Source organism: Eptesicus fuscus, chromosome 11 (assembly GCF_027574615.1).
Source record: "Eptesicus fuscus isolate TK198812 chromosome 11, DD_ASM_mEF_20220401, whole genome shotgun sequence".
Classification (NCBI taxonomy): Eukaryota; Metazoa; Chordata; class Mammalia; order Chiroptera; family Vespertilionidae; genus Eptesicus; species Eptesicus fuscus.
In genome coordinates this window covers 49,309,782-49,322,779 of record NC_072483.1, presented here as the reverse complement: position 1 = coordinate 49,322,779, position 12,998 = coordinate 49,309,782, and the positions used below count along the sequence as shown (strand labels likewise).

The 12,998-nt window shown below is 40.7% G+C and overlaps 1 protein-coding gene across 8 annotated transcripts in view; it reads right to left on the bottom strand.

Moving 5' to 3' along the window:
• Nucleotides 1–12,617, bottom strand: part of RAPGEF4 (Rap guanine nucleotide exchange factor 4) — a 114,552-nt gene extending 101,935 nt beyond the window's left edge. For 7 of the 8 annotated variants that reach the window (XM_054723391.1, XM_054723392.1, XM_054723388.1 and 4 more), the window contains exons 1-2: nucleotides 12,539–12,611; nucleotides 10,200–10,219 (exon numbers count right to left, since the gene is read on the bottom strand). In XM_054723391.1, the coding sequence (XP_054579366.1) occupies nucleotides 10,200–10,219; nucleotides 12,539–12,596 (78 nt within the window). In that variant the 5' untranslated portion in view covers nucleotides 12,597–12,611. Of the gene's footprint in view, nucleotides 1–10,199; nucleotides 10,220–12,538 lie in introns of all 8 variants that reach the window. The other variant, XM_054723395.1, reaches the window with a different exon arrangement.
• Between the last annotated feature and the right edge of the window lie 381 nt (nucleotides 12,618–12,998).

Here is a 12,998-nt window from a genome sequence, read left to right as displayed (position 1 = left end):
ATACATCAACCTTTTATTAATTCAGAAGGTGACATTGACAGTGACACATAGAGTTTAATTACAAACATAAATTCTCTTAAAAATTACAAAATATAATAGAGAGAAGTGACAAACCTAATACAATTCTTACTGATTGTTGTCTCATTTTTATTTCTTTCAGACACATTCTAATTTCATTCATGCCCCAGGCACATACTACTCAAATACCCAACATCGAACCTCATTATCACTCTCACAAATGTTTATTCTCATTAACTATTGACAGGACCAAGGAGGACGAACAGACAAAAGCCTAATAACACCTCATTCTTGGATTCTGTCTAGTACAATGACCTCCAAACTAGGTCTCCAAACTCACTTTATCCTCAGCTTTCCCTTGCGTAGCTGTTGGCAGCTGCATCCTTCCATGTGGTCAGGCCCCAAAGTTCTCTGTGGTCAGGCCCTGAAGTTCTCCGTGACTCCCTTCTTTTTTTCTCTCCTCACATTTAATCCACCAGAAAATCCTACGAACTCCATTTTCAAAATCCATCTAGAATGCAACTCTTCCCATCATCTCCACTGGGACTCTACCACCGCCTCTACCTCTCCATGAAGTACCGCACTAGCTGCCTAGGTGTCAAAGAACTTAGTGACTTTGCTATTTAAGACTATTTCCATTCCCATTTGCTTACTTAAATAGACAGGTTTTCCCAGTATTTACTTATCTAAAAACCAAAAAGGGGAATAGAATTAATGTCAAACCCCTGTTGCATCGATAAATTCATTTTTAAAAAGCACCCAAGTTACTCAGCGATGCATTTTCAATAATAATTTACTTTAACATTAACTAATTACTTATAAAAACCTATAAAATATTTACTTTGTTTTGACAACTGTGTACTACAGCTAACTGCCACACCTCATGCCACACTCTCTGCCCACCCGTGCCCATGACCCTTCACGGTACTTTTGTGTTTACATGTCTGCCTCCATCTGCTCACTGCAACTCCCTGAAGGTACCATACTTTATTTTCATAGCCTGTCATAACTCAATCCAGAAGAAAAAATTTAATAGAAATTACAGTCATAAACATTTTTTAAATGCTAAGATTTAAATTTATATATCTTTTATTTTTATTTTTGATACATGCAAATATACCATAAGAATAAGGTAATCAAGAAGAGACTTTCAATCATAAAAATACATTACTACATGGGGTGCCATATTAACCCTGGACCACTCACATCTGGACAATTAGCATGAAGGCAAATTATATTTTATCTAATTTAAGAGATTTTTATATTTAGGTCTATGTTATTGCAGTTGAGCCTGTATATTGACTAATACATTGACACAATTAAAAAGTAATCTGGCCTAGAAAAATAATAACTTAATAGGATAAAATCCTCTGGGGAAAATAGAATGGGACTTTGATTTGACTTAAAGAATAAAAAAGAAATAATACAACACTGTCAACCATTAAAAAAGACCATTTTCACATATTTTTTAAATGGTAAGTAACAAATTGTTTCCCACCATGCCTAACTCTGATTTAATACACAGGAAGCATTCTATAAAAACTTGATTATTCATAGAATCTCTGCTTGAGAAAATCTATTTAACCTACAGGATTGGAATTAAATATCTTTCTATGGACTTGCAGATTAAATACCCCTTTATTTAGGAAAGCCAAGTATCAACAGCATATTAGATGGAAGATGAATGAATGAATGAATTGGATATTTTATCCAATTTGGATATTTCCAATTATCAGGTATCTTACAAAGGAAAATAACATTTACTATTAACACTTCCACTTTTATCCAAAAATTGTCTGTCAGGTAACTGAAGCTTCGGCTTTCAGGTTAGACATGCAAAAATATTGGAATGGCCACCAGAGGGAGCCCAAGTGTTTTTCTAAATATACCACACACCAAAGAGAGAGGAAGAAAAAACATAAAATATAAAGCTGGGGAGATAGGAGGTTGGGGGGTAGGTGAGGGAGGGCCCATTACCTGTTTCATTTAAAAGAATACCTTGTTGAATGATACAGCCACTTTTGCATTTATATTACAAATTCCTTTACTAGACAGTGTACATTGCAATGCTTTAACACTGAGAGGATTGGGTAAACATAATAGTATTAAAAAACCTCACATACCCTAAAGCTAGAAGGCCCAGGGCAGACTGCTGTGATAACATCCATGATTCTCTGCTGTGTCCCACACAATCCAGGCACCTTCCCCAGCTTATCTTGGAGTTCCTGTTCTGACTCTCTATCCTCGTCCATCCTTGTAGTCAACTTTGGGTGTGGTTTCCTCACTTTGTTTGGGATCGGGTTATCATATTACAACACCAAGTAAGCACTTGGTGTGATTTGGGAATTTTTCATTCTCCTGGCTGAGCCAACTTAAAAGGACATTAAGATGAATGACTTGCCATTTGGCATCCTAAGTTGTTTCCAGAACTTAGAACTGGACCAAGTCCTAACAGGATGCAAGGGCACCTTTATAAAGCTTCCCAGCCCCAATCTCCATAGAAACCAGAACCCACTGGCCAACCTCCATGATCCCTCAGGCCAGAACACTGTCCTTGGGCTGAGGCTACAGACAAGGGTGTGATCTCATTTAGCATTAAGCTCCAGGGAACTTAATATAGTGTTGTTTTTTCTGAGAGCAGTGTCAAGTTTTGGGATTTCCCTCATGCTTTACTGTCATTGATATCCCAAACAATCCTTTTATTGTAGTAGTTCAGAGATCACCATTTTATTGATGAGGAAACTGAAACTTATGGAGATAAGTGACTTGTACAATGCTGCTGGCTATTAAGTGTCAGCAACAAAAACTTACGCATTTCTGGGGACAGGGACTATACAAATGAATGAGCATTGAACTCAGTCATACCAATGCCTCCTGAAATAGAAAGAAAATGACTGTCTTCCTTTTCCCCCAAATTATAAGTGAGTGAAAAGCATGACAAAAGTGACTTTAATGACTTATACTTGTTTTTTATCCAGTATTCTCATGTTTTCCTAAGTGTTGTTGTGTGTGTTTCTTCATATCTGGAAGGGGTAATTTTATCATGTATACAAATAAATTAGTACAAACAAATTAAGTTCCACAAGGTTAGGTCATCTGATGAATGTTGCTAGATGTAAGCTGCTGATTAATGCCTTGACTATGGAATCAAAAGCATTCTCATTAAATTTGACAATGATTCCCAACTGGGTGGGTGGGAGTGGCTGGCACTTAGAAGAACTGGAATGAAGTTTAAAATGACCTTGACAAATGGAAAAGGTAAAAGAGGGCAAGATTCAATGGAAATCTTTGCTGGGTGAGTCATTCAAGAGAAGGGAAAAGAAAGGACACAAAGGAGGACAGCAGAAATAAGGGAGCACTGACTGAGCAAATTATAGCAGAAAAGGAGCTGGTATCAGAGTGAACAACAGGCTCCTAAGGCATCCGCCATCCAGATCTGCCATTTTAAAAAAGAAGACCCCTTCCTCCCCCACTCCCACCCCCGCCCCATGTGTCTCCTGAGAGTGTACTGTGGGTTGCAGCACTGGCTAAGCACTTGGCATGCTTCATCCCATTAATCCTCCTGGAGATGAGGAAACAGAGGACTAAGGAGGTTAACTAACTTGTCTACCTTCACATGGGTAGTAAGTAGCAGAGCTGGACTTCAACTCAAGCCCGGAGAGCTCCTAAGGCCACACCTCATGCCACACTCTCTGCCCACACATGCCCACGACCCTTCACGGTACTTTTGTGTTCACATGTCTGCCTCCATCTGCAACTGCTCACTGCAACTCCGTGAAGGAACCGTATTTTATTTTTGGAGCCTGACATGGGCCTGGGATCGGTCAATACACATGATAAATGAAAGGTTTTTGAGCAAATAGATGGCATATTCTATGGCTATTTCTGAATCATCCTTTGAAGGAAAATAGAAAATAAAATTAAGTTAAAGTGAAGAGAACTTAAACATTTATAAAAACTGGCAATAAGAACGCCAGATCATATTACTAAAGGTGGCTTTACAAATTTTGTTTCAGAAAATTTTAAGAATGAAAATAGATAAATACATATCTATACAATCAAACATATGTATGTGTCTGTATATGTGTGTATGTGCATGTATATGTGTATCTATCACCTATCTCGCTTCAATGCAATTTTACCTCAAGGTAAAGAGAATGACTATAGAATATTTTAATATCTCTGGACTCAGGGGAGTCGGTCTGACACAGAATTGTTACTAGAAAAGAATTCAAATCCTAAATGACATGCAATCACTAGATTAATTTATCCAATCTGAGAACACTACATTTATCTCTCCTACACATAAGACATACTTTGCAAATAATTTGGTTTCAATTTCTCAAAACAAGAACAATGAAGCTTTGAATTCATCAAACATAAAAGATACTATGCATTTTATCCCCACAATCAGTTGAGATAATACACTAGCAACCCCAAGTTACTGGTGATGAACATAATTGCCTGCAGCACAGGATGAAATATTTCTGCGGACAACAATTCCCTCTCCCATAACTTTGGAATCAGCAGTGGAGCACATTATTATCAACATGAGATTAGGTTCCTTGTCCCCACTGACAGTGGAACTAATTCTCAGCAGTGAGCTGCTACTGAGCAGGCTCACCTGAAGGCCATGCTATGTTTTAAAGTGAGAGCCAGAGAAGTTGTTGGCTAGAGAGGGTGGGAATCTCATTTCTTTTCTGATGATGGTGCTTAACTATTAAATGCTACCCAGGTCCTCTCTGGGACATCTGGCCAAGGCAAATTCTAATTACAGAAACAATTGAGAGAATATATTCAAAGGAGCCCTAGAAAACCATCAGTGACAACCCAAAAAACCCATCAGCCTGGTAGCAACATTTAAAGGTTCTATTTCCTGTCCTGGCTGGCGGGCTCAGTGATCAGAGCATAGGCCTGCAGACCAGAGGGTCTCAGGTTTGATTCCGGTTAAGGGTACATGTCTGGATTGTAAATTCAATCCCCACTCCCATTTGGGGGCATGTGGGAGGCAACCAATTGACGTGTCTCTCTCACATCAATATTTCTCTCTCTCTCTCCCCTTCTGCTCTCTCTAAAAATCAATGGAAAAAATATTCTCACTCCTCAGGTGAGGATTAAAAAAAAAGTTCTATGTCCTAAAAAAATTTTTTAATGTAGAAGAACCAAAACTGGAGCATTAAAACAATCACCAAATGCAATCCATAATATTATAAACATAATTCTAAAATATGCTAACAAGGCAGCACCCCAAAATACCCCAATAGGTGCCCCTTTGCCAAGGAAACTCACGACAAGTAGGTCCCATGAACACGGCTGAGAACATTTAGAGGCAACAAACACATGTTTTAATTGACAACACAAGGTCAGATTTTTAGAGTGTTACCTGCACTTACTATTTACCACTTAGCTGAAGGACAACTGCCTGCGCATTACCTTAAAAATTCCATCAATAAACCACTGCAGAAGCTAGAGAGGGAGACAGACAGCACGGCCAGCTTTTACACAGAGTAGAGGAACAGATGGAATAAAAAGCAGAAAGAAATTCACAAGGGCATTCTGCCCCGCAAAACGCATAACTCACAAACACAAAAACAAACATGTCTTCAGAGAGCTGAAGCTGTCCGTGGCACCTTCGACATCGTCACTGGTGTGCTCCAGGCTGGGCAAAGCAAGTCCTGGCTCACTGAGCGACGCATTCCTTCCGCCAGCTGGAGAAATGCGTGTTTACACACCAGACATCACGCAGAACGGGGTCAGCAACACCCTAGATCTAATCTTCACCGGGCGATAAGCAATTTGCCCTTCAAAACCAAAACGAGCAGGCTCAGGATTTTCTAAGGCCCCAGCATTTGGTTGGTTTGCTCTCCTGTGTGGAGCTTTGCACCCTCAGCCCACGTGACATGTGTGTTGTCTCAGGGTGGGGTCAGCACTGGGGAAACTATTCTCACCCAGGAACAGAGAGAACGGCTGCTGGGTAAGCCCTCAAACTCTGGCCATGACACTCGGATAAGCTCCAAACATGGACCAGTCATGTTTTAAAGCAAGATTTTAAAAACCTTTGTTTCTGTAGAAAACTGTTGGTTTTGATTCCCGTAGGTGTGCTAAAGGGGTTTTATGGGATTATCTACGTTTTTTACACTTTAGTTTGTATCAGCAACCATGCCTTCCTTTCTTCTTCATCTGGCCCAGAACCATAGCCAGTTTATAATGGCAAAATAAGATGTTGTCATTTAATTGGTGGGAAATATTCCAATTTGTTTTCTCTAACCTTGAAAAAGAGCAACAATAGAGATGAATGTTATTATAGTTCCTAAAATCTCCTAAAATTCCTAACCTTTTAACCCTAATAGTTACTTGCTTATTATTACCCTCTCCTCAATGAGAATTTTCAAAAACTGTGTAGATTATTCCCTATCTGATATTTAAAACCTTGTCTTTATAATAATTTCTGAAAATTGTTCTTCATATAAATGACCCACTATTTTAAAGCATTTGACAAACTTTGTCATCTTTTTATTATTATTATTATTATTATTATTATTATTATTGATATATTTCAGAGAGGAAGGGAAAGGGAGAGGGAGAAACATCAACGATGAGAGAGAATCATTGGTCAGCTGCCTCCTGCATGTCCCCCACTGGGGATCCAGCCCACAACCTGGGCATGTGCCCTGACCAGGAATCAAACCGTGACCTCCTGGCTCATAAGTCGATGCTCAACCACTGAGCTACTGTGGCCGGACTTAAGTCATCTTTTTAAAATTAGACATACAAATAGTTTTATAAGATCCCCCCCCCAAACTGGCTCATTATTAATAGCTAGTGTCAGTTCTTCCAGCGCTTTGGAAACCTTTGATCTCTGCATTGGTAGTGTTCTTTGCTGGGAAAGTATGCTTCCATACTTAGCAAGAAACTTGCTAGCAACACTATCAATACCACACCTGCCTTAAAAATGAAGATCTCAAATGACCTTTTTGGAAACTAAGATGTTATAAGTCAAGAAATGGGATTATTTTGTAATTTCTTCCTGAGTCTATTTTCCAGCTTCTTGCACACTTAGGAAGAAAACTATAAACTTCTAAGACTACAAAACTCCACAGCAGTGGTCTCTCAGAAGGATATATAGCACAGTAAGCAGCAAAATCTACATAAGTAGCAAGAAATTATAGGCAAGCTCATTCCTTCAAAGGACAACAGTAATATTCAACTATAAAGCTTTCTTTTATGTGTTATTTTTTTTTTTTTTAGCTTCTGTGTTAAACATGGTCAGTCAGGTATGGCACATATAGAAGACAGAAAAAAAAAATACAACTTAAATCAAAGAGAAGAATTTCTTTATAAACCTAACAGCCACAAACAATTACACCCTTACCGAAATAGTCTTTCTTGCCTTATTGGGTCAGTGGTCATTTTTCTAACATTTTCATCAGTTATTTTATAGGTTCCAGTATCCTATGGTACCTAAAGTTAAAAATCCCTATCAATTACAGTAAGTAGTTAACGAAATACTCTTTCAAGTTAACTGCCAGCCCATTTGTTTCTACGAAAGTGCAATTTATGAAGAGAAAGTTCTTTTTATGCAAGGTAAGCCTGGGTCTGGAAAGAAAATATAGCTGGCAAGGCAGGTAAAAACACCACTTCCTGACATCTACATACTTGATTAAAAGTTAAACATGGTGATTAACAAAATCGAGAGTAGAAGCTGGAAAGGAGAATATATTCTTTCCACAAAGACTCTGTTTGGACACTGAAACAATAGTCTACGTGCTTTTATTTCAGTCACAGGCATGTTATTGCTATTTAGAAACATAAAGGGAACATAATATTGCCCAGCATGTAGTTAAAGAACGTAAAGGATTAAAGAAACCATCACAACACAACTTGTCTCTTCCAAAGGAGAAACTTCAATTAGCACCACTTTAAGGATCTTAAGCTTCTTTTTATCTTTCTAGGAGCTTCAACTCTGCTCACCAATGTCTTTCATCTCATTTGCTTTACTCTGACCGAAGGCACTGGAGAGGTTTCCTAAGAGCACAAGGTGACATGACATCCACTCTATTTGCTGAGAGAGAAAACGTGTGCTTGTCCATTTGCCAGAGGATTTGACACAGAATGGCCCAAACAAATGCAATTAGGCAGACACCACAACTAACGCAGGGGAGACCGCCTGGCCAGCCCCTAAATCACTGTACCAAACTTCCCGCAAACTTCAAATCCCTATTTTGTCCCAAAGTGAGCTACATGGTGACCACTGGTAGGCTTTCTGCTTAGAACCTTGTGCCTGTCCTCCCACTGCAGGGAGGTCCCAACGAAAGGTCACCTGGGGCCTCAGAGAGACAGAGCTTCCTTTGGAAGCTTAGAACATCTTAGACTTCCTGGGGTCTGGCCATTCTGTACGCTCTCCTCATCACTGAAGGTCCCTGGGTGAGGAAGCAGCAGGCCCTTTTATCATCTTTATTTGGCGAAGGACCTGTGTGTTTTTTGTTACGGGTGCTTCGGGACATCCGGGTCCAAAATGGTGGCAGAATTAGTATGTTACTTTGGGCTCTGAAGGCTACGGCTTTAGACTCCCGGGAGCCTGGTTGTCTAGAGCTTTACCCAACACACACAGATTTTTTAAAAATTCAATTTATTGGGGTGACACTGGTTAATAAAATGATACAGGTTTCAGATGTACAATTCTATAACACATCATCTGTATATTGTATTGTGTGTTCACCACCCCAAGTCAAGTCTCCTTCCATCACCATTTATCCCCCATACCTCTCCTACCTCCCCCACCCCCCTTCCCCTCTAGTCATCACCATACTGTTGTCTATGTCTAAAGCTATTTTTTAAATAGCAAATGATCAATGGAAAGGCTCATGGAAGAAAGGTATTTTAAGGAGAGCCATAAAGGCAAAAAGACAGTTACTTTATAAAAGCTAGGACATTTTCAGAGAAGGAAGGATAGCTAGAAAATGAGAGGAGCTTAGGAAACGAATAATTATAATAATAGTCCTAACATTTACTGAGTTCTACTGTAATATCTCTATGCTTCCCACAGACTATCTCATTCAATATTCCTAATGGCCTTTTAGGGTGGTCAGGACTAACATCCACGTTTTGAAGATGAGGCAATGATGTTTAGAGAAGTCAAGCAGCTTGCACGGGGCCTCACAGGGAGGAACTAAAACCCTTTGCTGAACAAGCCACGTAAAATTTTGGTGTGAAATTTGAAGTAACACTGCTTGGTCTTGAACCCAAATCTGTAGCGGTACAGCAGTGGGCCAGAGTTCCCACCCAGCCCTTTACAACCAAGATTATAAAAAGAGGGAGAGCTAAAGAAAGCTATTGTCAGATCTCTGAAAAGGAACACAGAAATCATCGGAATTTAATTAAGACCTTGCCTTAGCCCGTAGACATAGGACTGAAAGGAGGGAAAGAACAGGGTGACAATTCTGTAGCATTGCCACTTGGGTACAGCAGTCAAGGAACACAATGGCAAGATGACCCATCTGAGAGCCACCGAGCACCACAGCCGGTGAATCACTACATGCTTCCATCAGGAACCCTTCCATGTTGTTGTCTAAATCCAGATTCCAGTTAATATAGTCAACATCATTATTGATTATTTACATGTAAAGACGATGCCACTACATCACTACCATCCTTAGAACGCACACTTGGTACTGTTTCTTAGGAAAGGTTTGTCCTAAACCTTCTACCTGTTTCCATAAACAACTACAGCAATTAATTATTTTTCTACTTCCAAAGAGAAATAATGACTTTAATGTACTTGGATCCAATTAGGCACATTCCTCCTCTGACCCTGAATTTCAAATTTTGTATTCCTACTAAGGAAAAACAACACATTTTCTTTAGGCTGTTAAACTGATGATCTACCGCTATGCATGCATCATGGGAAAAAGAAAATGTTAAGCACTTGGACTGTTTGCCCCTGAAATGACCTTTGTTCAGACTCCTTAATGCCAAGGACATGTAATGACCATGTCATAGCAATCGACCTTCTCCCCTTTATACTTCAGAGTGACCCACCAAAGATGCCAGAATAAGATTAGAACAATATTTATTGCTCTGTTGAATGTGAATAAAGAGCTCTCTTTGCTGGTGAGGTTACCATGATTATTTTTTACCTTTTGACAGTTTTTAGAAGCTAGGCAGAGAGAGTAGCTACTCACATTCTCCTTGTCAGGAATCCCTAGAAGAGGAAAAGGAGAGAGAGACCGTGAGTTGTAAGATCAACCTGTAAAACGGAACTGAAATCCCTTGCTGAATCAAACCAAGCAACATTTTGGTGTTAAAAAACAACCAACGACTCCATAATCCTGCTTAGAAGCAGAGCAGCACCTATCAAATCTGTCATATAAATAAATCAGTGAATCGGGAGCAGGACTGAGTACCGGACAACACAATCTCAGGCTGAGTTTGCTTCTCTACCACATGCTTTACGTTCCCAGAGGTAAAATTTACCCCTGACTCATTTACACCATGTGAGCTCCTCATTCCTCTGTGTTGGGCACCAGAACACTCAGAATGTTAGACAGGCACATCAAGTGTAAGTGGCACATTTGTATTTTTACATTTCAAATCACCTCACACTGCTCTAGGGATTTGAACCTAGGGGCAGGTTGCACAGGAAACCCACCAGAACACAACTTCCATTGGGGGAAAGGCAAACTCCTGTTTGCCTCCGAGTCAGGGCTGAGCAGGGCAGTGGCTGTTTCCAGGGATATCTCAGTTTTCTGAGCAAAAGAGTTAAACATTCATCCATTCACTTCTTTGTTTATTCACTGACAACATTTCATGAGCAACTACTATAGGCAAGCCCTGGTCCTCTGCACTTCCTCTGGGGCTGCTGCTTTGACTGACACGGTGGTTAAGGGGGGAGGGGGTCACACTGGCAGGTCACAGCCCCAACAGAGCTTAGTGCCCCCAGGACAGTGGCACAATTGGCCTTATGTTGAGGAGACAGAAGTACAGGTGGTTTTCACATGTGACCGCACCTAGTTTTGAACCACAGGGGCAGTGTGAGGTGGTTTGCAATGTTAAAATATAGTATGTCCAAATTCCGAGAAAACAGAACTTTCTGTGTTTAATATAGGACTACACTGATTTAAAATATTGGCATGAAAAGAACTGAGTACCCACCCTAATGGGTGGCAATACACAACACAGGAGAGGTAAGAATGGAAGAGACTGTTTGGAAACATTCCCTAATCAGACTTTGGCTCCCAAACTGGGAGTGCACCAGGATATAAACAGAGAAGACTAATGGGCAGGTTTGCCATCACTTCCTAGATCGGTCAGGAGTAAGGGTGGCCTAATGTCAGCACTCTGAAACGCCTCCTGAATCCATCCACCCATCCGCCCAGCCAGCCAGCCACCCATTCATTCAACAACGGCTTGGAAGGACTGAAGCTGCTTGAATGAGGGGATATAGGGGTTGGCGGGAGCTCACTTTCTAGGAGGTTTAATAAGACTAATACACAGTTGCATAAATCACCAAAACTGAGTGGCCAGAAAGTAGGGTCTTTGTAGAGAAATGACACTTAAAGGGTGATCTGGGACCCTGCAGGAACTTGAGAGCTGGGCTAAGGCATTAGCAGCCTTGGAATTCACCTTCCATGGCGAGTGATGGATAATCACTCAATGGTTTTGAGCAACAGGGTGACTCTGAACTGGATAAAGAAGGGAAAGGACTGTTCATAATTAACTGACATTTAAGACATAAAAACAAGATTCAATGGCAGGGTCCTTCATTGAGGTCACCTCCTGTGTGGACATTTGGGCCCTGCAGGTGCTCAGAGTGGAAGTGCTGCCTGCTCCGCCACAGCTTCAAACCCCAGTACTTGGTACCCTGTCACAGGTGAATGTGCAGGAGCCAAGCAAGGGAGCTTAGAGATGCAACAAACTTCCCCCAGGGACGGTAATGCGTGCTAAACAGATGCTCCCGGCATGCACAAACAGATAAACAGATAAACAGATTCAGGACACGGGGTTTCTTTGAGTCTAGTGGGCACCCCCTAGAAAATCAGATCACAGAGAAAAACTTCCTTTTATGAGCAGGCAGGGACTGGTCTCTTATGAAAGGCCTGGAGTTTGGAGAGGTTGTGATTTAAGAATAGGAAGGACTCATGCTGTGTCTCTCCTTGATTAATAACATCAACATGAGCAAGAGGTTGGGGCTCTCGGGTATGCAGAAGTGACCAAGATAAGCACAGTTCATGAATCCTATTTTTAAAAGAGCACAGAAACAACCCTGGATTTTGCTCTAAAATGAAGAGATTCTGAGAAAGCATTCTAAGTCTGCTGAAGTTCCAGGGCAGCAGCTAAAGCCATAACATAATCCTGTATTAACAATTTAAAGAATAACCCATGTGGGCTGGCAGGTCTGTTTATCCACAAGCGTCTGGAAATGGAATCTGCCAAGCTGGTGAAGGACATATTTTTTTGTCACATGAAAACACACACCACACGCTACATTTTTAGATGCAAAGTGTTCACATATTTCACTTACTGTCATTGTTAGAGCCCGTTTCCATAACACCATAAGGAGGAGCCAGAAGTCCTGCCATGTACTGTCGGTATTTCTGAAAGACAAGATTGTAAACTCAATGCACAGATACTTACTCACTTGGAGCATTCATTTATTTACATGTTGAAAAGCAGAAACATCAGTCATCAGGGAACATCGGAGTCTTGTATTTATAGAGCCTGAAATGTGCTGCCTGGGACTCGTGGCCTAAAACAAGGATGCTGTGTTCTAAAGAGGCCCTCCCGGATACGGCGGAGCGTGCCCCCACCAGGGAGGGGTCCTATCCCAGGTCATTTATGCATTTGTGACTAAGTATCCAAATTGTGTGGACTTTTACCCTCCCTCCACCTCCTGCCCTGCTTCTCACTCCAGCAAGCACACGTTTCGATGGAAGAGAAAGAAAGACACTTGGTTTTTACAGGCGCAGATACAAATAAATAGG